Source organism: Bombyx mori, chromosome 10, assembly GCF_030269925.1.
Source record: "Bombyx mori chromosome 10, ASM3026992v2".
Classification (NCBI taxonomy): Eukaryota; Metazoa; Arthropoda; class Insecta; order Lepidoptera; family Bombycidae; genus Bombyx; species Bombyx mori.
The window spans coordinates 16,253,782-16,280,786 of record NC_085116.1 but is presented as its reverse complement, the minus strand read 5'-3'; the positions used below and the strand labels follow the sequence as shown (position 1 = coordinate 16,280,786).

Below are 27,005 nucleotides of genomic sequence, written 5' to 3'. Positions count from 1 at the left end.
TTAATATTTTCCCATTTTGTAAAACCTATATAACCTTGAATTTGATTTACCTAATTACGAATCACACAACTTAAATGAGCACTAAAGTAAATTGAAAGAGGGAAAAGTCCTTTCGGTGTTATAGCCAATCAGCCGAGCCCAAACATTACGCGCCAAATTGGTGCGCGATCGATCACTACCACCAATTGATAGGTCAACTGTCGGTCAAATAGAATTGTCGACGGGCTTATTGGTAAAGAGCTAAGTTTAGGTACACGTCATTTGCAAGACTCTAATTTCTTTTAGTGCTGTAGATGGACCGACGAACTATCGGCCTAAGTTTGCCAGGCCGTGGTCGGAGCCCAGAGCCCGCCACAGATCTTAAGACGAAAATTATGGTCATAACCTCAAATATAACGACTGTCGCGCACTTCAACTGGGACTCACTGACTCCTTGTTGTTAAACGGTTACCGGAGCCCATAAACGACATAGTTCACAACAGGCATGCCCTCACCTACATTGAGGCATGAGGCTGAAGTCTCAACCGTATTGTATAACAGTCTTCCCCCCTGCTAAAGAGGCCCATGGTTGCTTCTAGGCAAATAAACTTATGCAGGCTGAAAAGACGCATTACTACTACTAATTAATTTTCACTAGTAAACGTTTATTATTATTTCATCGTGGACCCAAATTGGCAAATGGGTAAATCATTTGTGGTATGCACGTAAATACTCAGAGAGAATAGCACTAACCACAGCGAATACACCGTATGGACGTTGTACTCATTTGATCATGCTTCTGCTTCTGTAAGCTTCTGTAAGCAGAAGTTCTTCTTCTCTTCTCTTCTATAGTAGTTCTAGTTCTTCTCTTTTATAGCAAGAGCAGTACTTCGCTCAATTTACTACCGGATCGGAATCGCGATTTAGTGAGAAGATCCTCAGAGAGAAACTCAGTGGATCGTGTCTTTAGGAGTCTCAGAGGTATGCTATTAGCGCCTTATGACTATAGCGCACCATTTAAAACAAGATTTCTAGAGTAATCTCTCTATTAGTTAAAATCTCGGTAAAAACGGGGAACGTTCATTTCAATTTTTTAGACATACTAAATAAGGAACATTTTCTGCTTAAAATTAATAAAATTAAAAAGGCGAAAGTTAATGTTTCTTCGTTGAAATCGTCATATCAATACCTAACAATAGCCTATCGGAACATCACTAGTTAATGAGTTTAATGCACCCTTTCCGATATTATTGTTTCGATAAACATAATATTGTATAAATATCCATAGCTACTGAATGGCAGTGGTATATTGCCATAAATTACCTACTTTCTATTTGACTAGGTACCTATTTTTTCCTGATCTTCGCCCTTTATTTCAACATTAATTATTTCAAAATTTTGAACCCTTTGTGGACTAAAGGTTAATACGTCCCGTGCATTCGTATCTAGCGATGCAACGGTATTCAAATCTCGCAGGCCGGTACCAATTTTTCGAATGAAATACGTACTTAACAAATGTTCACGATTGACATCCACGGTGAAGGAATAACATCGTGTAATCAAACCCACCAAAATTATAATTTTCGTAATTACTGATGGTAGGACCTCTTGTGAGTCTGCACGGGTAGGTGGTACCACCACCCCGCCTATTTCTGCCGTGAAGCAGTAATGCGCTTCGGTTTGAAAAGTGAGGCCGCCGTTGTAACTATACTGAGACCTTAGAACTTATATCTCAATGTGGGTATCGCGTTTACTTTATAATCTCTATAGGCTCCAGTAACCACTTAACATCAGGTGGGCTGTGAGCTCGTCCACCCATCTAAATAATAAAATAAATCACGAAAACTCGAATCCACTCTAAGCATTTGAATTCAGTTTATGAAGGTTACCTCCCAACAGCAGTGCGATACGCATAAGGCTCCAAGCCTCGAGTCCAAGCCGCCCTATACATACTGATAACCTCAACTGATCCGCTCCCACTAATGTTGAATGCTGATAAGTCTAACACCAACAGTAGCCATACCACAAATCATATCCATGAGCCATCCATCCTGAGCCCGTGCTTACCCACATGGTGGTGGAGCTAAGGTCATCAGCAAGACTTCAATTCCAAAAAAAAAAACATTTCACCATTCCACTTAATTGTACCTCGAAGCTTAGTGCGTTCGTTTTAATATGAAGCCAAATTACATTAATTCGAAGGCATTCACTTAAGTGATTTCTGAGCACTGGAATCCACTTAACACCAGGCTAGGTAAACTTATATGCCCATTTAAAGCCCAAAAACTATGTCAGCTTAGGCAGAAAAGGCATGAATTGTAGGAAGTATCTATTTGTGACAAAATAATACACACCAGCTGGAGAGTGAAAAGAAAATAATTTAATATAATTTAGTTGACCACTAGTGATTCTTGATTGGTGGTTTCGTGATTAATTACCTATACCTAACATGCAATGATAAATTACATCCACTGCAGTACTACTGAGTTAATACTAATCTGAAGGAATAGGAAAGAGTAGTTAATAAAATCACGTACGGTGATACAAGTCTAACCAACCCCTTAAGGTTACTAGCTGTAGGTATAATCGAGCCAATCATGATTTTAAAAATTTTGATGACAATAATCATTAAAATTGATCAACATCGTAATAAATTATGCTTTACTGTTCTTTTCGTTCACTTTACACTTCTTTGGCTAAAAAGACTGACATCCAAACTAAAAATAATGGCAACACTCTCATTCACCGTCACCTGCAGGGGGGTGCAACTCCCATACAAAGGAAAAGAACATTCAACTAGCGTCATCTTTAGGAACCGGCGAGGTCATTTTTGAAACGTTTTGGCCTTAATGAACTAATAAACTCACTAGATGGCAGATACGAGTTCTGACTCAATAAAAAAGGTTAGCGTACTTTGAAGCAGTGTTTCCACTTTTAGGGAATTCTCTCTTTTTTAGGGAAAAATAGCTGATATTTTGGATGATAAAGACAATTTAAAAAATTCCAGGATTTAGGATATTTCTGGGTAAAAAGCAAAGCCTATACTAGTAACTGTTGTGAATTTTAAAATAAACGATAATTAAAGTAAAACAATGAACATTTTATTTTATGGAGAGAATGACATTAAGTCGAGTTGACAAGTAAAAGAATAAAACAGAGTTGTGTATAAAAACTATAAAGAAGGTTTGATTCAACAGTAACCCTCTAGTAAAGTAAATCATAGATTAAGCCACTGCTTTTTTCTTAGGGATTCCCCAGAATCCCAATAAGTATAATCCGCCAAATTTTTATTTACCTGTTTTCGTTGATGTCACCAGAACTTACTCGTATTGTAATATACAGGTACTTCATGTACCATGAAAGATTATCATGGTAATTTCATTTACGAAAACCTTGTAATTGTCATTTCACTTTTGCTAGCAGTTCCTTCTTCAAAGACTGAGGTGGAAAGATTATTCAGTGTTCTCAAATGTAAAAACTGACAAAAGAAACAGGCTTTCTAATGAAACCCTGAACGGCTTGCTTCATAGAAAGTTCCCAACTTTGCCAGCAAACAATTGCTCAATTTTAGAACCGAACAGTGTTAGGTTGCGTGCAGCAAAAGAATATAAAAGCAATGCGTCGACTTCCTTGAAAATTCTAATCCTATACATCTATGATCTTCTGGGGGCGTTTATATTATATATACCTACATTAAATAATATGCTGTGGTTTATTTTCTGTATTTTATTTATGCTTTCTATATAAAGGATTTATGAAAGTTGTTTAGGAAATTTTAGGGATAAATTCAAAAGAAACTAGGGTAAAATGTGGTAAAAAAAACGTAACTGGAAACACTGCTTTGAAGTTTTCAAAATTCCAGGGCCGTAAAACAACCTCAAAAAAAAAAAAAAGAGTTTTCAAAATGTCGTAACGCTTTAATTTTTTAAATCGTTTTTTTTTTTGGTCTTGGTGTGAGTTATTTTACGTTGTAGTATTAATTTAGAGCAACTTTTAGCTTTATGAGAATATTAGACGATTAGACATTGAGAAACTCTGTTTTGAATTCTCTTTAGACATAACTTGGCTCCAATACTTTTTTCTTCGTTAGCGTTTCGTAAGCCTGTGTAACTATTTTCATTTCTTACAGAAAGTTTATTATTAAAAATCAGCATGCCTCGAAGATCGAAAATGAAATGCTATTTCGGATGCCTTGATAACGGTGAGTTTACACTATTTTCCCGGTATATTATTTGCTAACAGAATTATTATTCATAATATAATTAAATGAATTAGCACCAACTAATGGTCCTTCCTATTTCTGCTGCCTAGCTATCATATATGTTAAATTTTGATCAAAACAGTCGGTATTAAGTCTCGTACTATCACACACACACCTCAGATAATAAAATTGTCTCGAGTGGGTGGAAGTATTTATGTTTTGCAACTCAGCGTATTATATGCTTATTGTCAAGTGGGCCCGAACTAGTTTTTTGGAATGATCAATCAGTCATGCTTTCCTGTTTAAATAAAATACAGCACAATTGATCTCACATCCAAAGTTAGATGATGGCATTCACGTTTTGTTTCCTGGTGTTTGATAACTAAGTTACACCAAGTGGTCTGTGACCACGTTCATCCTTCTACCCAATATAAAATAATGTTTTTATTTTTGTAGACAAAGGTTTGATAATGACAAAATTTTATGGAAAAATTATAAGGAGCACTAAAATGTCTGAAACATGAAAAGATTGATGCACTATATTTGAACCAGAATGTGTTATGTAATATATTAATTTGTAAGTATGATTACATTATCACTAAATTTTTCATGGTTGTATTTTTTCAATATTTGTTACATACTTATGATACTTTGTTTCTCCGTTTCAGAAGAGAAACTGATTCAGCAAGGAACGTGAACTCTCAAGGATCTTAATTTTTTTTAATTATGTTTATAATTTATAAATTAATAATTGAAATAGTTCATAAGAACTAAATTGATGCCAATTTTGTTTTAAAATAGGTTGTTTAGTTCTTATAGTATTACGTTTGAATAGTTATAATTAGTAAGTTAGTAATATATGAAAATACTGATATAAATTTTGTAAATAACCTTTTGTAAATTCTACGAGAAGATGATTTTAATTAATGATCAAAAGTCAACGGTCTTCAAAAGCATTATTTGCAATTATTTAGATTAACTGTGGAATATATTTTTACTAAGTTGTGTTTTCTGTATGAGCAGATATAAATGAAAATGCCCAAACATGATTATGTTTCTTACATTTTCATTATGTGAAATCAATATGCTTGTGACTGAGTATATTAATAATTTATTAAAACTTAAGTGATAGACAGCAACCCCTATGGCACTGCTGAAGTTTATAAGCACTGGTGACCACTTATCATGAGCCGGGTTGCGTGCTCGTCTGCTGTTGAGTCCAGTAAAAATTTTCGAAACCCTTTCTATTATTTAGATGTAATATTAATGTACATTTAATTTGGATTAAAAGATAAATTTACATTTTATGTTTGCATGTGTATGTTTATAATTCATTTGCATGTAACGAACATCAGTTTCTTTTGTAACAAAATGCAAACTAATGGTTTGTAATGAATGTAATTAACTTTAAGATGATTTTCTTTCAATCTGCTGTTTGTTTCATCTAGTATTACCAAATATAAGAATGCTAAGAATAATTTAGTATTCACTTTAGTGTGTGTATTATCTCTACAATGCTAGTTTAAATGACAATTATTGTATGACGAAGCATAGGTAGTGTTTATACATGTAATATTTTCATACAAGATGATCATGATCATGATCTGTCACGATCAACTTTAAGCAAGAACTGCTATCGTTAAGAAACAAATTTATTTAATTTAATTCAAATTGTCTACTATGTTTGTAATGGAAAGCTGACATGTTTATATTTCGCACAAATGACTTATTGACATAGAATGATTTGATTATCTAGACTTAATTAACTTTTAGATAACTTTCGATTTAATGTTAATAAGTACGCTAGTAGGATTAATCTAGAGGAATTATTGTTATTCGAAATTTTATACAATTGTACGTTCATACAATCTTTTAACAGAAAATTGTTTGTAATATAGGGAAATTAAATAGCTTACAGAGAATTACAGCTTTTTATTTTAAAAAACTGTTTTCTCTCTGTATGAAAAGATCTTATCGATTAGAATGCTGAACACAATCAAACATTCCTTAATATCTCATAAGTACTACCGGGAATTTCAGCGATTCTAAACGATAAGATTTTTTCATAAAGAGAGTTATTAAAAATATTAAAATTACTAAAAAAGCCACCTGGTGGGGGGTAGGGAGACTAATAATCGACCGTAGCGACGCCTGCTGGACCGGGCTTTAACTAAAGCAAAAATAAAAATGAGAGTTGCGCATCTATCTCGTATATATTAAGTGTATAATCTATGGTCACCTGCTAATCCTGCTATCTTGACATTCATGCGAGTTTTGTTCGATTGGTCGTCATTGAGTTTTACGACGATTATCGTCCTTTTGTAATGAGCTAGAACGTTCGCATAGCTATTAACTTTTACCTTTTTTATTTAGTCTTTCTATACAGTACACGTAATTATGCAGTAAAATAAAAATTGCCGAACTCTTCGCAAACACAAGTTGTTATCATTCGCCTAGATTCTCATGGAGATTAGCCCACATATATCACGACGTACATAACAGTAAGAGCCATCCGCCTCGGTAACTGTAATGGAAATCTACTTCAACTCGACCAGCAGACGGAAGAAATCCACCGTGGAAGGCTATAAGTGAAGTGAGCGGTGCGTGTTTAGGAAGTAATCGTGGAGGACTGGGAGATCGTCGACGGACGTGATCTATGTGCGCGTAACGGTGACATGAGCACGAACATCAAGCGGCGTGGAGCTAGTGGGTCCAGTTGTTCAGTGCCCGGAGTGCCGGCCCTCGTGAACGCGCCCACCGCCATGTCTGCCGACCTCGCCTCGCTGTTTGAGTGTCCCGTTTGCTTCGACTATGTGCTGCCCCCCATCCTACAGTGTCAGAGTGGGCACCTGGTGTGCTCTAGCTGCCGTCCCAAGCTGTCCTGCTGCCCGACGTGTCGCGGGCCCCTCGGAAATATTCGCAACCTTGCAATGGAAAAGGTTGCCAGTAATGTTATGTTCCCCTGTAAACATTCTAACACGGGCTGTACTGTGACTCTTGTGCACACGGAGAAAGCTGAACATGAAGAAGCTTGTGAATTCAGGCCGTACTCTTGTCCTTGTCCCGGGGCATCCTGCAAGTGGCAAGGTGGTCTTGATCAAGTAATGCCGCATCTAATGATGTCTCACAAAAGTATCACAACACTCCAAGGAGAAGATATAGTGTTCTTAGCTACGGACATCAATCTGCCCGGTGCGGTGGACTGGGTGATGATGCAGTCATGCTTCAATCATCATTTTATGTTAGTTTTAGAAAAACAAGAAAAATTTGATGGTCACCAGCAGTTCTTTGCAATTGTGCAACTTATAGGATCTCGTAAAGAAGCTGAAAACTTTGCATACCGATTGGAGTTGAACGGTCACAGGCGTCGGCTAACGTGGGAGGCAATGCCTAGATCCATTCACGAAGGAGTGTCATCGGCCATCATGAACTCAGACTGCCTGGTGTTTGATACATCACTTGCACAATTATTTGCAGATAATGGCAACCTTGGTATAAATGTCACAATATCTATTGCCTAACCAATGTTTCTTTTTACAATTTATGTGAGCTAAAACTCTTGTATTAGACTCATAATTACGCAGTGTGTTACACGAAACATGACATAAAAGTTGGAACAAATTTGCAAATTTTAAAATGTAATTTTATTTAGTTTTCTTTTTTTTTTTCTAAATGTAAATAATCTTTGTCCATAGATAAATGTAATCGTTAATTTTCTAAATCATATTATTTTATGATTTACTTACCATCTCACGTATATATGACTTGTACTATAATTTAAATATAATTGTTCAAATGAAAGTAAGCCAAAAAAATGTTTTTTTTTTCTTTTCAACTTTTGTAAATGTGTGTTCAATATAGTTGTAAGTAGCAGAAGTGATTATTTCTTGCTAATTCAATAATTGCCTTGTGAACATAGTTTATAACAAATTATGACGAATGATGATCGCAAGAAGGGATTACTTAAATTCTGTAAAATGAACAAATTTGTATTTTAAATGCATGAAAAAATTTTTAGTGAATAAAATTTATAATAGAAATGTGATGTTGCTTTACAAGTCTACCCAATTATGCAGAAACTCGATTAACAAGAATTTACAAAACCAACAAAAAAGTTCTTAAGCGAAGAATTTTAGACACTGGTTTGACATTTAAAAGTAATTCAGTGTTACCTTTCAATTATAAATGATTACGAAAAAGGTACGAATCGCGCAGATAAGTTATGACAAAAAATCGTTTTTTTTTTTTCAATTAAAAAAATGTACATACTCAATACTTTTTTCTAAATAAATGCTGTGTAGTCTGATATTAATTTGTATTTTATGTAGATTATATCAAAAATACGATTTGACCTCTGATTCATTTTCATTTTAGCTGGATGCTGGTCGGATCTTTTCTGCATAACAGGGTCGAATGGTAAACAGTGCTCGAACCAACTATCACGGTCAACGCGTGACCGAAACAAACGTACCTATTATTTAAACAAATAAAAAATACGTTGAACAAAATTGAATGCCTTAGGACTGGTTATAGTTTGAACTGGATCTTGCCCACGGTACTTATGATTACAATAATATTCTTAGATAGAAAAGATTAAAGACGTAGGTTGAAAGTAGATCATAACTTTTCGAAGATACGGCTTAGTTTAGCCTGAGTGTATGCTGGCGCGTATAACAAAACCTTTGGATATGTAAATATGAATCCGAAAAAGTTATTTTTTCATAACACTCATTATTCATTATTAGATTCATAATGATAAACATAAATTTCATTAGTTAAAAGAAGACCATGTTAATTTTAAACAATTAATTGGAGAAATATACTCTGACATTCAATAGCAATAATTATGTAACGAACGGTCACCAAATCAACGTATTGTTTTTTGAGTTGGCAGCATGTACTTTGTTATGTTTAATGGCTTTGATTACCACTTAACGTCAGACTGCCCGCGAGCTTCTTTCCTCATCCGCGACAATAACAACATTACACGCTCGACTGCGGTAAGCCGTGTTTTGTTTTCATTGTCCATAACATAAATACAAATAGCATATAATAAAGAGTTTTAATAAGTCACTTTCAACTAGATTCGGAATATATGTTTAATAATTAAAAAATTAATTTAAAACAGGTTTTACTTTGCTTCGAGCAATAATAGTTCTCTGGTGGTCACTCGGCGGGTAATCAAATTGCCCACCGACAAAACCCCAAATTCAGACCCCAAATTTTCATATTATTGAAATCATTGCCCAGACCGGGATTCTAACCTGGATCTCGTCGTCTCAATAATCACTCACTATTACATTTAACCTTAATATATTAAATCTATCTAGCGACAAAACAATAAATTTCGCTTTAGTCAAATATTTTACACAAAAGGTTCAGCGAAATACATGCTCAAATTTTTTAAGATTGATTTTTTAAAACGTGGGCGTTAAGTACAATATTGTAAATGCATTGCCTACAAATTGTTGCTCATTTCTGTAATAACTTACTTTTTTAATCATGCAGAAATGTCACCGGTCACGTTACTTCTAATTTAAAGTTTGAATTGTCGCCATTTTGGAAAACTAAAAAGGTTGTTTTATTTTTCCACAACACGCGCGCAATGGTGAAAAATGACTGTTATCTTGTATCTCATAAGATAAATCTCGTCAAGTAAAATAAAAATTATAATTGAAATAAATTTTTGTAATGTAATCAAATTATTTGTGGTTTTACTGTTTTTCAAATATATTTTAAAATATATATGCAGATGTGGCGTTATAAGTGAAATTGTATGTGGCTTAAATTTTTGGAATTTATTTTTTTCTTAATTCTGTCCTTTTAATTGCATTAAATAATAATAAAAAAGTTCAAAAGAATCCAGATAAATTGAATATTTCTAAATATATCCAATTGCAAACAAATACATTATACCGAGTTTCACGGTGCTCATCTTCAGAACTATACTTGTTTCAACTATGTGTCAAATAGTATTTGGAAACAGATTATTATAAAATTGCTATTCTGGATCATTTTCCATAATCCAGTCTTTATACAGTATCGTTAACCTAAAATAAATTTTAATAAAACAACGATCTAAAGACAAATGTCGACCTATCGATCGACTAAGCTCCGGGTCTATAGTGGAACTTCGTTTCTCCCTTGTTTCTATATCACATGACACGGGGAACGGTGTTGAAAACATTGATATATATCATTACTAAGATGGATGAACTGACTCACAACCCACCTAATATTAAATAGTAACCGATGTCCATAGACATCAGCAACGTAAATGCCGTCGCCCACTTTGAGACATCAGTTCCAAGTTTTTACACTACGACTGCCCCACCCCACTTCAAACCGAAACGCATTACTACTTCACGGCAGAAATAGGCAGGGTGGTGGTCCCTACCAGTATGGACTCACAAAACGTCCTACCATCAGTAAATGATAATCCCGTCATTTCCCATAACTCAGACTATGTACCGTAGATTGGGGAAAATCGAGACCCTTTCCAAATCCAACACAAATTTTCAATGGTTTTTCATAATACCAATAAAATTGAGATTAAAATATTTAAATTTTTATATACGATGCGTTATTATACATAGTTCATTACAAAATGTACACAAAAACTAAAAAGAACTATATTGACCTGATTCACCTTGGCTATAAGGTGAATCAGGTTACGTGTGGTGTCAATAGAGTTTTTGATAGGGCTAGCACTATTTAGTTGTTAAGTAGGTACCTAACTTTAGGTTATTAACTTTTTAATATCTTTAATGAGTTGCAAAACTTTGATGGCTAAGTTAAACTATCCGAAGTCGTCGTGGCCTAAAGGATAAGACGTCCCGTGCATTCGTATCGAGCGATGCACTGGTGTTCGAATCCCGCAGGCGGGTACCAATTTTTCTAATGAAATACGTACTCAACGAATGTTCACGATTGACTTCCACGGTGAAGGAATAACATCGTGCAGTAAAAATCAAACCCGCAAAATTATAATTTGCGTAATTACTGGTAGTAGGACCTCTTGTGAGTCCGTACGGGTAGGTACCACCGCCCCGCTTATTTCTGCCGTGAAGCAGTAATGCGTTTCGGTTTGAAGGGTGGGGCAGCCGTTGTGACTATACTGAGACCTTAGAACTATATCTCAAGGTGTGTGGCGCATTTGCGTTGTAGATGTCTATGGGCTCCAGTAACCACTGAACACCAGGTGGGCTGTGAGCTCGTCCACACATCTAAGCAATAAATAAAAAAGCGCTAGGCAGCGGCTTGGCTCTGCCCCTGGCATTGCTGAAGTCCATGGGCGACGGTAACCACTCACCATCAACCATCAGGGTGGGCTGTGTGCTCGTCTGCCTACAAAGGCAATAAAAATATAAATTAAAAAAAAAACTACACAATACTGAATAAAAAATTATGATTTTCAAAAACCAATTTATTCATCCAACATGCTCTTTACGTATGAACGACATTACAAAAGGTAAATTGACAGAACAACGTTAAATTCATTTTCAAATTACATATACAACCTTAAAACTAAAAAAAATAATATATAATTGCAATAAATAACAATAGGATTCAAACAAATATCACCTATATAAGGGACCATTGTTTTTTCTGTTTTATCCCACGGACTCTTTGTTGATCGGTTACAACCAGCCATCAGAGACAGCAATATGGCCGCCGTCGCCTATAAGATACCAATGTACTTAAGAGTGAGTTTTATAACGCTCTCGATAACGTAAAAGTTAACTCAAATTAGTATGCAGTTGGAACAGCGCCCCTAGCGGCAAACCTTCCAACTCTACAAATTTGAGTTAACGTTTACGCTATCGAGAACGTTAAAAAACTCACTCTAAGGACGCAGATTCAAATCTCAACTGTATTGTACAACAATTGTCATAACTTTTCAAACGCGTAATTTCTTCGGCACTACTTAACACGCACAAGATTGCGGTCTCTATTTAAGGCAACATTTTGAATTCCCAAAAAAAAAAAACAATAGAAATATGTTGAAAATGTGGGTTCATATTTTATTATTTAGATGTAACAGTATCTAGGATCCGCTGAACGAAAGGCGATTAATTCAAATAGTAAATATTCATTTAAGACTTTATCGACTTTGGCTTTGAACTTATCAAGGATCTCATCTTTAATAATTAATCTTTAATTAACAATCACAATTGGATTTGTGAGACTTATAAAAGTACTTCACTGAATATTTAATGTTTTGGAGGTATGTCTGTTTGTCCATAGAAATAAAGCGATGGTACATTGCGCTCTGATGCAAGTAGGCAACGTGAAATAATGGTAGCATATTTTTTTGGTCTACAAAAGAATATGAGCTCACAGCATACCTAATATTATTAAGTTGTTGTCGAAGCTCAAAAAATAATGCATGATCATTGCTGAACTGATATGGGGGTTTGTTGTGCAACTGTGTCCAAATCTTCGAACCAGAATGCGGGCCCCCTTCGCTACACAACCTTTTGTTAAGTGGTTACTGAAGCCCATAGACATCTGCAACGTAAATGCGCCACCCACCTTGAGATATGAGTTCTAAGGTCTCAAGTATAGTTACAACGGCTGCCCCACCCTTTAAACCGAAACGCATTACTGCTTCACGGCAGAAATAAGCAGTGGTATCTACCCGCGCGGACTCACAAGAGGTGCTACCACCAGTAAATTTACATTTGGAGGAGAAACTCAACTAAACCATTCTAAGCTGAGGGATTTTAAATATTTTTAAATAAAAATGATTGTTTAATTAACTAAGTTGGCTTCGCGCTGTTTTGAGGCTGTATCGGTGAGGGCAGCAGGCAGGCGGCCGTGGGGGAACCGCTGTCGTCCAGAATGGACGCTCTACCCTCATCGTTGTCCAAAACAGAACCAAACGGGTCCGGCCTGTGCACGACCTCGTAGGGGTCCGACTCGCGCGCGTTATCCACGATGCTAAATTCATCAAAGGACTCCAGCAACTTGTACGAGTCTTTTGAGGTCTGAGGCGCGAATGGATCGAAGGTCCTTCGGCGGTCGGGGGCGGGGGGGTCCTCCGCCAGACTGGTATCCGCGCTGAAATCTGACAGGTCTATGTCATAATTGACGTCGCTCAGTCCGGGGATGTTGTCCGGGAACTCGTCCGGGGTCAGCACCTCGTCTAGGGACCTGCAGTCGAACGGAGTGAGGACCATCGGGGATGGGGTCAGTAGTTCCGTTGAACTGCTCTGTTTGAGGTCGGAGAGGCGGTCCAGCTGCGGCGACTTGGACGGCGACCGCTCCTCGACCACTTCGAAGCCTAAGATGTTTAGTTTTTCGGTTTCGTCGATGACTACGCTCGGCTCGTTGAGCAGCGCTGGCGGTTCTGAGGTCCGCGCCGGGCCGGGCTCGGTGGTGGGCGGCGGCGCGGACCCGACGCCCTCGCGTCTGAGACGCGGCAGTTCTCGCCGTGGTTTGATCTCCAGTGGGGTCTTTGCTAAAACGTCTTGAACTTTCTTCGCGATTTGTTCCTGTAAAGTATCGTGTTGTTTAGGACACTGAGAATTCGTTCACCCATCAAAGTAGAGACTGTACAGGAGAATACACAATACAGGAGGTAGAATGTACAGGAGACTGGGGACGTGCAATAAATAAAAGACGATTGTTAACGCTGGATTTTACTGGTGGTAGGACCTCTTGTGAGTCCGCGCGGGTAGGTACCACCACCCTGCCTATTTCTGCCGTGAAGCAGTAATGCGTTTCGGTTTGAAGGGTAGGGTAGCCGTTGTAACTATATTTGAGAACTTATATCTCAAGATGAGTGGCGCATTTACGTCGTAGATGTCTATGGGCTCCAGTAACCACTTCACACCAGGTGGGCTGTGAGATGGTCCATCCATCTAAGCAATAAAAAAAGTCTACGAAATCTGAAGGAGCAATGTTGAAATTGTTATTTATGTTTACCTACACCATTTACACTTTAATTAATCGCCGTGTCAAGAAGCTAACTTGTTCGCAACATAAAAAAAAACCTGTATAAAGTAGGAGTGGGTGATATAAATCGTATATAGATTCAATATCTATATATCGCAGCAATATCGTTGAATCCGATATCGCCCCGCACGAAATCTATATTTCGATATCAGCCGATACACGATATTGCTCGATGTGATGCGCATCGGCATATCGTACCGATTCGTTAATATCAGCAATATTCGTTTGGTTCGTATCGAATCGGCCAGAGTGAGTGAGCGCACGATAGGGATATCATGTGATGAATGAAACAGAAACAGGCATTATCCATACAATTGTAAACCTTATATTTAAGTCCATATGTCTGTAGATTATTCTTAGCGTATCAGCAGGATACAATTAAGGAAAGAAGTTTCAATTTTCGACCCTAACTTGAATGCAGTATAGCCTATTTGCATCGTTGAATTTAATTTCACGCGCTTTGACCTTGAACTAGAATTTTTGGACAAGTGTTTATAAATACTTAAAAGTTTTTTGTGTTTGATTTTTAAAGTACACATTTTTCTATTTTTAGTTGAATCCAAATAATTGAGTTTATTTCTTGTGTTTGTATTAAACTTTTGAAATCTACACTCTTTTGATATATTTTGTAATTTTAAATTAAGACACAAAATACTAAAAACTGAAAATAATGTAGCCAGTCCTAAGCCTGGTAAAAGCATGAAGGAAACTTTTTTTGATATTTTTATTTTCATGTTCTTTTTATTACTTTAAGATCATATTATATATTGATATCAGAAAACCAACCGTATAACGTTGACTTAAATCTATATCTACTACGATATTATATCAGCGTATCGTTTCAAATCTCAAATATCATGAATCGAGAAAATCTACTAGCATCCATCAATATATAGATTCAGAAAATATATAGATTCAATATCCGATATTGATCCTGGATATATAGATACGATTCGATACGCGGCAAAACCAATATTACCCACTCCTAGTATAAAGAAAATACAAGCTCAAGATCGATTTGGAAGTTTTATTCAAGAAACCCAAGCATCCAACAACGATCAATAATGCAATAGATCATTTAAGTTACTTCTTTTCTAAATTAAAGCAACACGTTTTGAGTCTTGTATAAATTGTATTTCCTTTATTTCAAATAGTACTTCTTACTTCATCTCAAACCGGAACGCACGGTGCTTTGAGGCAGATATAGACGCCTGCGTGTCCCCCCTTTACCCCCTAGCTATATAAAGTCGCGACAAACCTCAAATGTAGCCGCGTTGTTCGCCATGTTCTCGGCCTCCCTCTGTATCTCTTTGGTCTGTTCTAGAAGTTTCGCTGCTAGAGCGCTCTGTTCCTCGGCCTCGCGTGTGGCGCCGCACAGCGACAGCGCGGCCGCCTGGTGTGGAACACATTAATTAATTACGACAGGTAAGTGCTCTGAGGAATTGTTTGAGATGATCCCCTAATCTCCTTTTTATCATCGCACCTCCCGCCATCGGAGCAGAGTTCATCCATATTATCCGGAACCGCTGCGTTCATCGACAGTGCGTTTCCAGAGGTATTTTCTGCCTCGTACCATCCGGTTATGGAATGAGCTTCCCTCCACGATGTTTCCCGAGCGCTATGACATGTCCTTCTTCAAAAGAGGCTTGTGGAGAGTATTAAGCGGTAGGCAGCGGTTTGGCTCTGCCCCTGGCATTGCTGAAGTCCATGGGCGACGGTAAGCACTCACTGTCAGGTGGGCCGTATGCTCGTCTGCCTACAAGGGCAATAAAAAAAAAGATAAGGTAGTAATAATAGGTGGTAGGACCTCTTGTGAGTCCGCACGGGTAGGTACCACCACCCTGCCAATTTCCATGAAGGAGTAATGCGTTTCGGTTTGAAGGGCGGGGCAGCCGCTGTAACTATTCTTCTTCTCAGTCGTACGCACTTTTGGCAGTCTGGTCGTGGTCATCACTTCGAGTGGTGGTGATTTTCACCAGAAGTCTCCATTCCGCGTGTACCGCGGCCCTTCTTGTGCACTCGTTAATGGGACCGTTTAGAGCTGCCATTATTTGGTCGGTCTATAGTAACGGTGATCTTGTACGCGGTCTTGTACCCTTGGTGTAACTATACTTAAGAATATACTTAAAAAAATTTTTTTTTAAAGTCGCGGCCTGCTTTTATTCGCAGGTAGAATTCGTAAAGGATGCATCGCCTAAAGAACCTCGTCGACTAAAGCATACTTGTCGCACGGACTCCTGCCGCCAGATAACACCAGAAAGGGCCGGGACATAACGAGTGACTAATTTAATCAAAAATGGATCCTCACCCAGGCACTCCCGCCTATGGAGGCCGGCATCGCCATGTAGCAGTCGAACTCCTTCTTGTCCATGCTCAGAGACTCCGCCGTCATATTCTGGATGAACGACACCGCACAGCACTGCAGTACAAACAACACACACATATATAATAATATATATATATATATATATAGAGAGGGGAGGGGGGAGAGGAAAAGAGAGAGATAGGCGTAGGCGTGCAAAAGAAAAAGACAAATTAATTTATATGTTGCAGAATGACTGAATTTAAGATTAAATTGCACAGGCGAATACCAATTTGTCTATAGCATACAGCTTAATTATGGTTGCAAGGCATTGTCTCTTTTTTTCGACCTATACATCGACTAATTAGGGTATAGAATTGTTTCGTTGCAGAAGTTAAAAGGATGGCCCCTTCCCTAGTAAGCCTTCAACTATCACCAATAATTACGCAATCTTCATTACATTATTTATTTATTTATGTACACACAAAAAAGAAGACACAGTACAGAGTAATAAGAAAATTATGTACAAAGGCACTGCTTATTTCTTTAAGAAATCTCTTCCAGCAGACCTGCGAGAGGATTATGAGAATAATAATTAAAAGTGATGAGTATGAAAATAACAAATACAACATGAGAATTATAGTAATGCACATACACATAGCAATTACAATTACATTTGTGATCCTCATTTCCATTGGGCACTCATCGACACACACACACACACACACACACACACACACTCGATGCGTTTTACAAAACATTTAATTGTACGAACCAAGTTAGTAAAGTAGTAGCCACCCTCGCCGGTCATCAGCCTCTGGGCGTTGCAGAAGCGGGTCACGTAATTAATGTTGCTTATCAAACGTGGCGGGTTGGCTTTCAGGACCTGGGGAGCAAAAACAGCAGATGTAGCGGCTTCTGTATCTCCCATCGAGGGTGGAGGGGAGCGTTGAGGTACAAACCCCCCACATAGGCTTTTTTTTATTGCCCTTGTAGGCAGACGAGCATACGGCCCACCTGAATTTGATTGGTATTACCCTAAAAAAACCATTGAAATTTTGTGTTGGAATTGGAAACCGTCCCGATTGCCCTTTTCTTTTTTCCCCACCTACCTATACTGATAGCCTTGAGAGGCTAATTCCGATTCGCCTTGGCGGTTAGGTGAGCTCTCGGGGCTCCAACCGGAGTGTTGCTAACACTGGCCCTAGCAAGAGCGGTGCTTCGCAGAATCTACCACCGGATCGGAAACGCGACCCACTGCGAAGATCCGGCGAGAAACTCAGTGGGCTGTGTCTATGGGTTAATTTACTTGTCGCAAACGAGGGGTTCGGCGAGGACAGTGACCCGAAATCCGATTCCCCCCAATCTACTGTATGTCATGTTCTATTTTAATGGTGGAGAAGATTAATGGTGAGTGAGTGGTCAATTAATGGTGAAGAGGTCTCGGAGCGGTACTGACGGCGAGTATGAGCGCGGGCAGCAGGTCGTCGGCGGAGGCGGGCGCGGGCGCGGCCAGCCGCAGCACGTGGCGGGCGCAGCGCCGCACGCGGGCCAGCTTGGCGCCCGACCAGCGCGCCGCGTCCATACCCAGCAGCTCTGGATAATATAAAAACCAAAACTTTCTGAAAACAAATCTTTAAAAACCTAATGATGAAATCATTTAAATTGGTATCAAATTATTATTATTATTCTAAGATGTGTGAACGAGTTCACAGCCCACCTGGTTAAGTGGTTACTTGAGCCCATAGACATCCACAACGTAAAACCGTAGAGGACATTTCATGTCTTTAAATGAAAAAAACTGTGCTCAATGTAATATTAGGTTCTAGTCACAACTACAGATAACGTATACATACCGCTTATAGCCTTGTAGAGCAACCGTCGGCATTCAGCATTGTTCCTGTCCAGTTTACATTCGAGGTGCTTTTCCCCCACCCAGCTCAGTTGCTGTATCCGCTCCGACATGGCGCGGTCCTGGCGTTCGTCATCGGTTCCACTCGGCGAAAACACTATAGACGGCAACCTGAGCGCGAGGGAACGGTCCAATATCATCAAATTACAACAGAGTTCATTTCACAAACGCCCATTTTTATATATATTCATTTTATTAACGACTACTTGAGTTGACCCGGCAGACTTCGTAGTGCCTCAATCAAAAAATAAAAGACCTAAGCTTTTGTATAAAATAAACTTAAAACAAACAAAAGGAATCCGTCCGACGGGGGGGAGACATCAAAAGGAAAACAAAATTTGTTATTTTTTATTTAATTCTGAGCATTTTCATATTTATCTACCTTTTAAACCTTCTCTGGACTTCGACAAATATTATAATTCAAGACCAAAATTATCCAAATCGGTCCAGCCGTTCTCGAGTTTTAGCGAGACTAACGAACAGCAATTCATTTTTATACATATTAATTAATTAATTAACAATATTATAGAGGAAAGATTTGTTTGTATTGAATAGGCTCCGAAACTACTGGACCGATTTGAAAAATTATTTCACTGGTTGGAAGCTACACTATTCGCGAGTGATATAGGCTATAATCTTTTTTGAAAAAAAATTTGGGAGCTTTACTAAAACTCCAATAGTGTAACCCAAGGTGTAAAAAAATATTCTTTACATCGCGCACCCTGCGAAAACTATTGATGATAGAATAAAATAATGTACTACGACTTTGTAGCACACATTATTAATTACAAAAAGTGTCGCAACAGCATATGTCTAACTTTTGTAGTTGTGCCGCAATAAGTGTTCTTTTATTTAAAATAATAAAACAACGTTAAATATCGTTGAGATTTTTGTTAAAGACCCGAGCGGAGCCGGAGCGGGCCGCTAGTACATATTATATAGATAGACTAGCGATCCGCTCTCGCTTCGCTTCGGAAACATTAAATTTTATTATTGAGAGCGGAATCCCGCGATGTTACCCGCGGTGATTGTCGTACCGCGGGTGACGCCTCGGGGCGAAGGTAGTCTAAAAAAAGAAGCCTAAGTTACTCCTTATATCACCAGCTACCTAGCAGTGAAAGTCTCGTCAAAATCGGTCCAGCTGTTCCAGAAATTAGCCGAAACAAACAGACAGACAGATTTTTTTTTGTAAAAATTTTTATTTTGGTTTATTTACCGTATATATATATATATTCATATGCATGTAGTAAAAAACGGTTACTTCAATATTACAAACACACACTCCAATTTTATTTATATGTATAGATTAGAATGTACGTAATTTTTTATTAATAACGTATTTAAAGTTCTAAGAATCACGATATCTCAAGAAGCCTAAGGTTGGCCTAGATAATAGAGAAGCCTAATAGAGAAGCCTAATAGAGAAATAGAGAAGCCTAGGTAATTTTTAACAAGCTAAATTTTATAATCTATATCCTTAGGATGATCTGTACAAATTAATGTTTGAAAATCTTTCTACTTTTTGGCGAGAACGCGAGGAGTGAAGTTGTGTGATTATATTTCATCCCATCTCATCTCATTTCATTTCATCCCAGTTGGTCTCAAATTAATCATCTTCATTTCATTTCATTTCACTCTATATCATTTTTCATAAAAATATGAATATAAATTATAATAAGATATGACTTAAAGGTCTTAGTTACCAGATCATAAAATCCCATTAAAAAAAATCTTCCTAATATTTTTTTCTTAATTTTTTTTTATTGCCTCTGTAGGCAGACGAGCATACGGCCCACCTGATGGTGAGTGGTTACCGTCGCCCATAAAATAATTATAATAAATAAATAATCTAAATAGTCTGCATAACATAAACTCCATTACTTACTCATGTAAGTAGGTCATGGCGTGTTTCTCGACGAAATCTATGAGCAGCTCTCTGGCGTCCGAGTCTACAGATGCGTAGTGCTGCGACGTTTCCATGTGCTTCATGAAGCGCTGGGGCGTGAAGGAAAATAATGAGGTACTTTTTTTTAGCATTAGCTCAAATGGACTGTTACACGAGCCCAGGGTCAGAGTGGTCCAAATAACTGTGCGTCAAAAACCGCCTCACATTAAAGGGAAACCATGTGACCTGTAAGAGCATCACCATCCTTCCCATGAACGGTGTTTTTGAGTTCGATACTATTAAAAATGTTGACGTTAAAATGTCTAATAACCCCGGGAGCCACTTAATAATAGGTAGAACGTCTACCCTTCAAATAGATTAAGATATTGCGTACAAGATACAGAGGTAATATCTAAGTCTCTATATAGCCAGGTAAAATGAAATATCACAAAATTCCCCATGTAGAAAGTATTTAAAAACTTCAGTCAGCAGAAATAGGTAGGGTGGTGGTACCTACCCGTGCGGACTCACAAGACATCCTACCGCCAATAATTACACAAATTATAAATTTTGCGGGTTTTTTTTTAAACGATGTTATTCCTTCACCGAGGAAGCCAATCGTGAACATTTTTTAAGTACGCATTTCATTAGAAAAATTGATATCCGCCTGCGGCATTCGAACACTGTTGCATCGCTCGACACGAATGCACCGGACGTCTTATCGTTTAGGCCACGACGACTTACAAAACAGAATCACACCATTGGTACACCAGACAACACAACAGAGAAAAATTCAGTTTCACCACCCACCTGGTACTGCTTCTGCACCCTCTCCGAGAGCTCGTCCACATTCATTATAGCAGCCCATTTTATGACATCCAGGATGAAGGTGTGAACGAAGCCCCTAGCGTCCCGGTCTATCTGGGGGGGAAACGAGGGAAAGCGGACCCGGAAGTCTGCCTTCATACCTTCGAACACTGCGGTCGGAATCTTAAACTCTGGCTGACGTCTTTCCGTTGAGATTTCATGGTCATCTGAAATGAATAAATAGCTATAAATCTTAGCACAATCTCACTTTGATTTTGTCCGATAGATCTGTTCTTGTATTGATTATAATTGTATTGTAATAAATGTAGAGATCGCAGCGAATAAAATAAAACATCATCTTCTGTTATAATAATAATTAATTATTATTTTTTATTGCTTAGATGGGTGGATGAGCTCACAATCCACCTGGTTTTAAATGGTTACTGGAGCCCATAGACATCTAAAACGTAAATGCGCCACCCACCTTGAGATATCAGTTCTAAGGACTCAAGTAAGTTACAACGGCTACCCCACCCCCCAAACCGAAAAGCATCACCGCTTCACGGTAGAAATAGGAAGGGTGTTGTTACCTACCCGTGCGGACTCAAAAGAGGTCCTATCACCAGTAAATAAATTTGAACAAGTATATAAACATATATTCTATTAGTTTATAAAATTACAGTCTTTTTTAGTCTAAAAAAAGGAAAACCTACTCTTCCTGTCTCTTTATAATCAAGGGCATACCCTAAAGTATTAAAATCGAAAAACTAAAACAACATTTTTTGTGTTTACCAAAAAACAAGAATTTATGGATCTTAAGCCACTTTAATTCTAAAGGTGCCATACGACAGAAAAATGAACAAAAACCTTGTATTGTATACCTGTAATATTCTTCTTGAACACGTTAAACTTCAGTAGATTAGTCTTCTTGAGCGTTTCGCTTTGTCGCAGGCGCTTCTCTTCGAACTTCGAGAAGGACGCGTGCGAGGACAACTTGAGGCCGCGTTCGGACTTCCTCTGGTCCGATCTAGGAAGAGTCGATGTAAACGATGAGGCTTTCTCTGTTCGAAATAAAGGACATTCAATAATTAACCGAATCGAAATAAAGGACATTGAATAATTAAACGAAAACATTTCTCGATGTCACACGGAAATAGTAAAAGTTACTTTTTTTCCTTTTTTTTTCCCTACCTATGCTGATAGCCTTGAGAGGCTATTTCAGCTTCGCCCTAAGTACACACTTACACACCTACACAGGTGAGCTCACGGGGCTCAAGCCGCAGTGTTGCTAACACTGACCCTAGCAAGAGCAGTGCTTCGCAGAATCTACCACCGGATCGGAAACGCGACCCACTGAGAAGATCCGGCGAGAAACTCAGTGGGCTAAAGTCACAGTGCGTCGCCTATAATGTTCTGGAAGCTTTCCGTAAGCGTGATTAAATTAAAGAAAAACTATTAATCTTAAAAGAGAACCACGAATGTTTCATTTTGGCATACAAATATTCGTCATCCGTAGGTGTTAACAACTAATTTTCTTATTTATTGCTTAGATGGGTGGCGGAGCTCACGACCCATCTGGCATTAAGTAGTTACCGGAGCCCATAGATATCTACAGCGTAAATTCCGCCACATACCTTGAGAAATGAGTTCTAGTATCTCAGTTTTTACAGTACAACGGCTGCCCCACCCTTCAAACCGAAACGCATTACCGCTTCACGGCAGAAATAGGCAGGGTGGTGGTACCTACCCGCGCGGGCTCACAAGAGGTCCTACCACCAGTAACTACGCAAATTATAATTTTGCGGGTTTGATTTTTATGACACGATGTTATTCCTTCAACATGGAAGTCAATCGTGAACATTTGTTGAGTACGTATTTCATTAGAAAAATTGGTACCCACCTGCGGGATTCGAACACCGGTGCATCGCTACACACGAATGCACCGGACGTCTTATCCTTTAGGCCACGACGACTTCAAATCGATATAGAGATCAATATAGAGAAATCCGTGTTTTTCACATAATTGTTTCCATATCGCCACGGTCTTAATAATTTATATTATCATGATAAACAATATTACGTTTAAAAACTTATCTATCACCCGTCGAGAGTGTGAACTGTTACTGACAAGTTTATTGCCTTGGACGCGTATCATGCTATTAGAATAACTACATTTATCTATATCTTCCATCTCCTAATCAACATATCAATTCATTTTAATTATGGTAGTTTGTTTGTTCGTATTCAAAGAAATTTTGGGCCGGTTAGGGTTGAAATTTGGACCGTAATCATTGATATTGCAGAGTAAATGTCTAGTTTAGTACCATCGACGTCCAATAGGTGGCAATCAAATCGTTTAACCAATATTATCATCATCCATACATCCATTGCTGGATTTTAAAGAGCTCCATCTACTGGATGGCTACTTTAGCAAGTTAACGCTTCACTTATTCTGGGAATCCCCCTTATAATTTGGCTGATTCGCAGTCTTCACTCAAGCAAAATGTGGCCGTGGGAAATAATATAGAAACTACTACACTCGCTGCGAATAATTACATGCGAATAGTAGGTACATTAAAGAACAAATTCGACCCGAGAAATTTCATTAAAAAAAACCTGAAGCAGTTTTATAGGGTGCAAATGCAATGCAAAGGAGGAGTGTACAAACGTTTCCAAGAGTACCAACGGCTTAAAATAAATACGTACTGAGAGCAAGTTGACAAATGAGTTACAGCCAACAACAAAAAAAACGAAATGTCTGGTAAGGAGTATCCAAAGCACGCACGGCCTATTTCTAGAAGCAATAATGGATTCCTATCCGAATGGTGGAGCAGCCGTTGTAAAATACAATCGAATTTTCGACAACACCTCGATCTGGTTAATGGAATACAAGTCGTGAATACAGTAATGAAAAAGAAAGATTGTGCCTAAATTTGTGTCCTTAGTGCGAGTTTTTAACGTTCTCGATAGCGTAAAAGTTAACTGATATTTGTATGCAGTCGGAACAGCGCCCCTAGCGGCAAACGTAGGCAGACGTTCCAACTCCATACAAAATTGAGTTAACTTTTACGCTATCGAGAACGTTAAAAAACTCGAAATAAACACACTGGCTTTAGGTTTCGTCATCTCCCTGCATAATACGTGAACGATTACATCAGATTCTGATGGCTTTGTACTATATTAATTCTGATACTTTGGACTTCACACTTGTTTTTACTAATAAACTGATAACAATCATAATACTATCGTTTGTATTTTATCTTTTAAATCTAAACTTTAATTAGTGCATCATAAAACTTGAATAATACCACTGTCCACTGTCGGTCGAATTCTTAGTGTACTTATTGCGCCATGACCACGCAAGTTCCATTCCAAATTAGAATCCTATATAGGTATCTAAGTTTTTACAGAAACTGGATACATATTCTAGTCTTGTATGGAATAAATTGTAATCTGGGATCGCTTGAGTGTGAAATATATATTATGACTAATGTTCACCAGATTATCGAAATCCAACCTTAATCACTGACAACTCAAGATTTACATTCACTTCATGTGTTACCTTATCATTTTTGTTTTATGTTTTTGACAATTTGAAGAACAAAGATGTTTTTCAACAGCTACTAAACACAAAAGATGTAAAAGAAAATCAATTTACAGACGATATGGTACTTAGCTGTTATGATTATTCTGTTTTACATATTTGTATATTGTGAACTATGTAAATAGCTTTTACACTAAACCTAAAACTGATTGGAAACAAAGAGATTGCTCTAATGAAACCTTTTTATTTTGAATTTAATTTATTTTTTACCTCTGCATTTCTGTCTGGTCTATTTAGATTTCAATTATTTTTCGTTTTAAATTTTTTTTTTAAATAGTAAGCATAGTAGTACAAACAAGTGTGTTGCGGTAAAATGTGCTGAAAGTACTTTTCGGTAAGCAGCTCCTTGGCCTTGACCCTGTCTTTGCTGACGTCCATGAGCGACGATAACCACTAACCATCAGGTATGCCATATGCTCAACTGCCAGCAAGGGCAATAAAAACAATTGCGTTATTACACGGGTAATAAAAAAATATCTAAGCAATAAAAAAAATTTACTCAGATTACACCTACATAACTCACTAATTTGAACAATAACAAAACATAGCTACGCTTGAAAGACAAACGTGACTAAGCAACAATAACTGCTTTGTACATAAATGATAGGCAATAACCATATTCGATGCGCAAAAAAAATATATTTCTAGGTCTATTAAAATCATTTCAATTCTACAGCTACTAGCTAGATTCTACTACAGCTAGATTCGTTAAAATATTATTATTTTTCAGTTTACTGTAAAGTTCACGCATTTTCTCTTAGTCACGTTTGCCTTTCAAGCGTCAATAAGTAATAAGTAACATTACAAGTTCATTGTATGCAACTACACAATAGAAATAAATAAGCATATGATATAATAATATGTGTACGACTAAAATGTATGTATATTGACGTAAAACCTAAAATATATTAAAAAAAAACTACTTGACTTATTTTGTGAAAAAAATAATTACATTCTTTTATCAATATTTTCTCATTCAGTTAAGTCATTATGTTATGTCACCTTCCTAACGAACATGAGTGGTAGTGGGCTTTAGACATCGGCAATGCTGGAAATACGACCACACCTATTTCTACAATAAAATATTTTAGCCTTGTCTTTCTGGAACCAAATCCTGCATGACAAATGCCACATTCTACTTTTTCCAAACCAAATCTATTTAAAATTCATTCAATTTTTAAAAAAACAGTAGGTATATGTCATATCCTAGTAATAAATGCTTACAATAACTTTTGGTACATGTGCACCTTATATACAATTAATTTCAATTAAATTGCAACAGACAGAAACCACTTAAAGTTGATATCATCTTGATATAGTATAAAGTGTGTATCTATGTAAGTAACAGACTTATTAAAAAATCTCTTATTTTACATGTTTTTAATTGTAAATCTTACCTGCTTTTCTTTGCCTCTGCATCTGTTCCCTGTGACATTTCGAGCAGTACCCCTGCCATTGTGGGTTGCCAAAATAATCACATCCATTCTTGCACTTCAAGTCGTTTTGGTCGATCCGTAGTGAAGGCATCTTGGATGTTATCATGTATTTGTAGGACCTTTGAAGATTCGGAGCGTACCACATTTTAAAATATTATTTCTTAATTTACAATTTAATAATTGTACATATTGTAGCGAACAATGGACATATTTAATTTCACTTATGGTTGTATTAATTATAAAGAAATTCAATATAATTTATGAAAATTGACACAGCTGCTTTCATGTTTAATATTGTTACACAACTACATCATTTACATTTGTTTTTTTTTGAGATCAACGTAGACGGAATAAAAAATTCACAAAAAATTATCTACACAGTTAATAATGTTATTATTGTTTTAACTATAGCAAAACATGCACGACAACGTAACATTCCCAGCACTGTTTTTTACTGGAATATTTTGCGCGAATAACGCGGCAAAATCTGTGGTTAACGCAGAAAACGGAACACATCGCAGTAATCAGCCGTAACGGTGATCTTTCTACAGCTCAACGCCGTTATATAGACTGGGCTTATCGTGAAAATGTACTTGAAAATATGTGATAACCAAATCAACGTAACTATACAGTATATCGTATTTAAAGACATATGGGAATCTGTGACAAAATATAAATGAATTATATTAACTCACCTAAAAGTTTCTATTAACTTATATGCAAAAAATGATTAGTTTCTATTGTAACAGGAAAACCCTTCATAATTTTACTCTCATACTATGACAACAAACGTTCTGCCATTGAATTTTGACAGATCAAAATATTTGACAAGTAACGTCTTGAAATTTTTAATGCTAACGTTTTAATTCCATTCCAGAATGATGCATCCAATGGATAATCAGTGCTTCAGTTAAAATGA

At 37.3% G+C, this 27,005-nt stretch overlaps 2 protein-coding genes and 1 long non-coding RNA gene across 3 annotated transcripts; 2 read left to right on the top strand and 1 right to left on the bottom strand.

Annotated features, from left to right (window-relative positions):
- The first annotated feature begins 2,729 nt into the window (after positions 1–2,729).
- Positions 2,730–6,102, top strand: LOC134199568 (uncharacterized). Its single transcript, XR_009974119.1, has 3 exons — positions 2,730–4,180; positions 4,637–4,757; positions 4,849–6,102. It is a non-coding gene; the product is annotated as an uncharacterized LOC134199568 (long non-coding RNA).
- Positions 6,103–6,419: 317 nt separating this feature from the next.
- Positions 6,420–8,220, top strand: LOC101736301 (E3 ubiquitin-protein ligase SIAH1A). The gene has a single exon (XM_012697485.4). It carries the CDS (start codon positions 6,856–6,858, stop codon positions 7,699–7,701), a length of 846 nt encoding a protein of 281 aa, XP_012552939.1. The 5' UTR covers positions 6,420–6,855; the 3' UTR covers positions 7,702–8,220.
- Positions 8,221–11,591: 3,371 nt separating this feature from the next.
- On the bottom strand, positions 11,592–26,908 carry LOC101736427 (rab5 GDP/GTP exchange factor). Its single transcript, XM_038013326.2, has 11 exons — positions 26,782–26,908; positions 26,048–26,205; positions 21,928–22,107; positions 21,050–21,273; positions 20,240–20,349; positions 18,299–18,465; positions 17,902–18,038; positions 17,218–17,328; positions 16,449–16,559; positions 15,399–15,533; positions 11,592–13,677 (listed from the first exon to the last, which is right to left on the bottom strand). Exons 2-11 carry the CDS (start codon positions 26,190–26,192, stop codon positions 12,943–12,945), a joined length of 2,055 nt encoding a protein of 684 aa, XP_037869254.1. The 5' UTR covers positions 26,193–26,205; positions 26,782–26,908; the 3' UTR covers positions 11,592–12,942.
- Between the last annotated feature and the right edge of the window lie 97 nt (positions 26,909–27,005).

What these genes read in the sequence shown, in the direction of transcription:
- LOC101736301 (XM_012697485.4), top strand. Translation starts at nt 6,856, where the DNA reads ATGAGCACGAACATCAAGCGGCGTGGAGCTAGTGGGTCCAGTTGTTCA.
- LOC101736427 (XM_038013326.2), bottom strand. Translation starts at nt 26,192, where the DNA reads ATGATAACATCCAAGATGCCTTCACTACGGATCGACCAAAACGACTTG. An exon ending in GTTCAAGAAGAATATTACAG is followed by an intron (nt 21,274 to 21,927) that starts GTATACAATACA and finishes TATTCATTTCAG; the next exon opens with ATGACCATGAAATCTCAACG. An exon ending in GGGTGCAGAAGCAGTACCAG is followed by an intron (nt 20,350 to 21,049) that starts GTGGGTGGTGAA and finishes TTCACGCCCCAG; the next exon opens with CGCTTCATGAAGCACATGGA.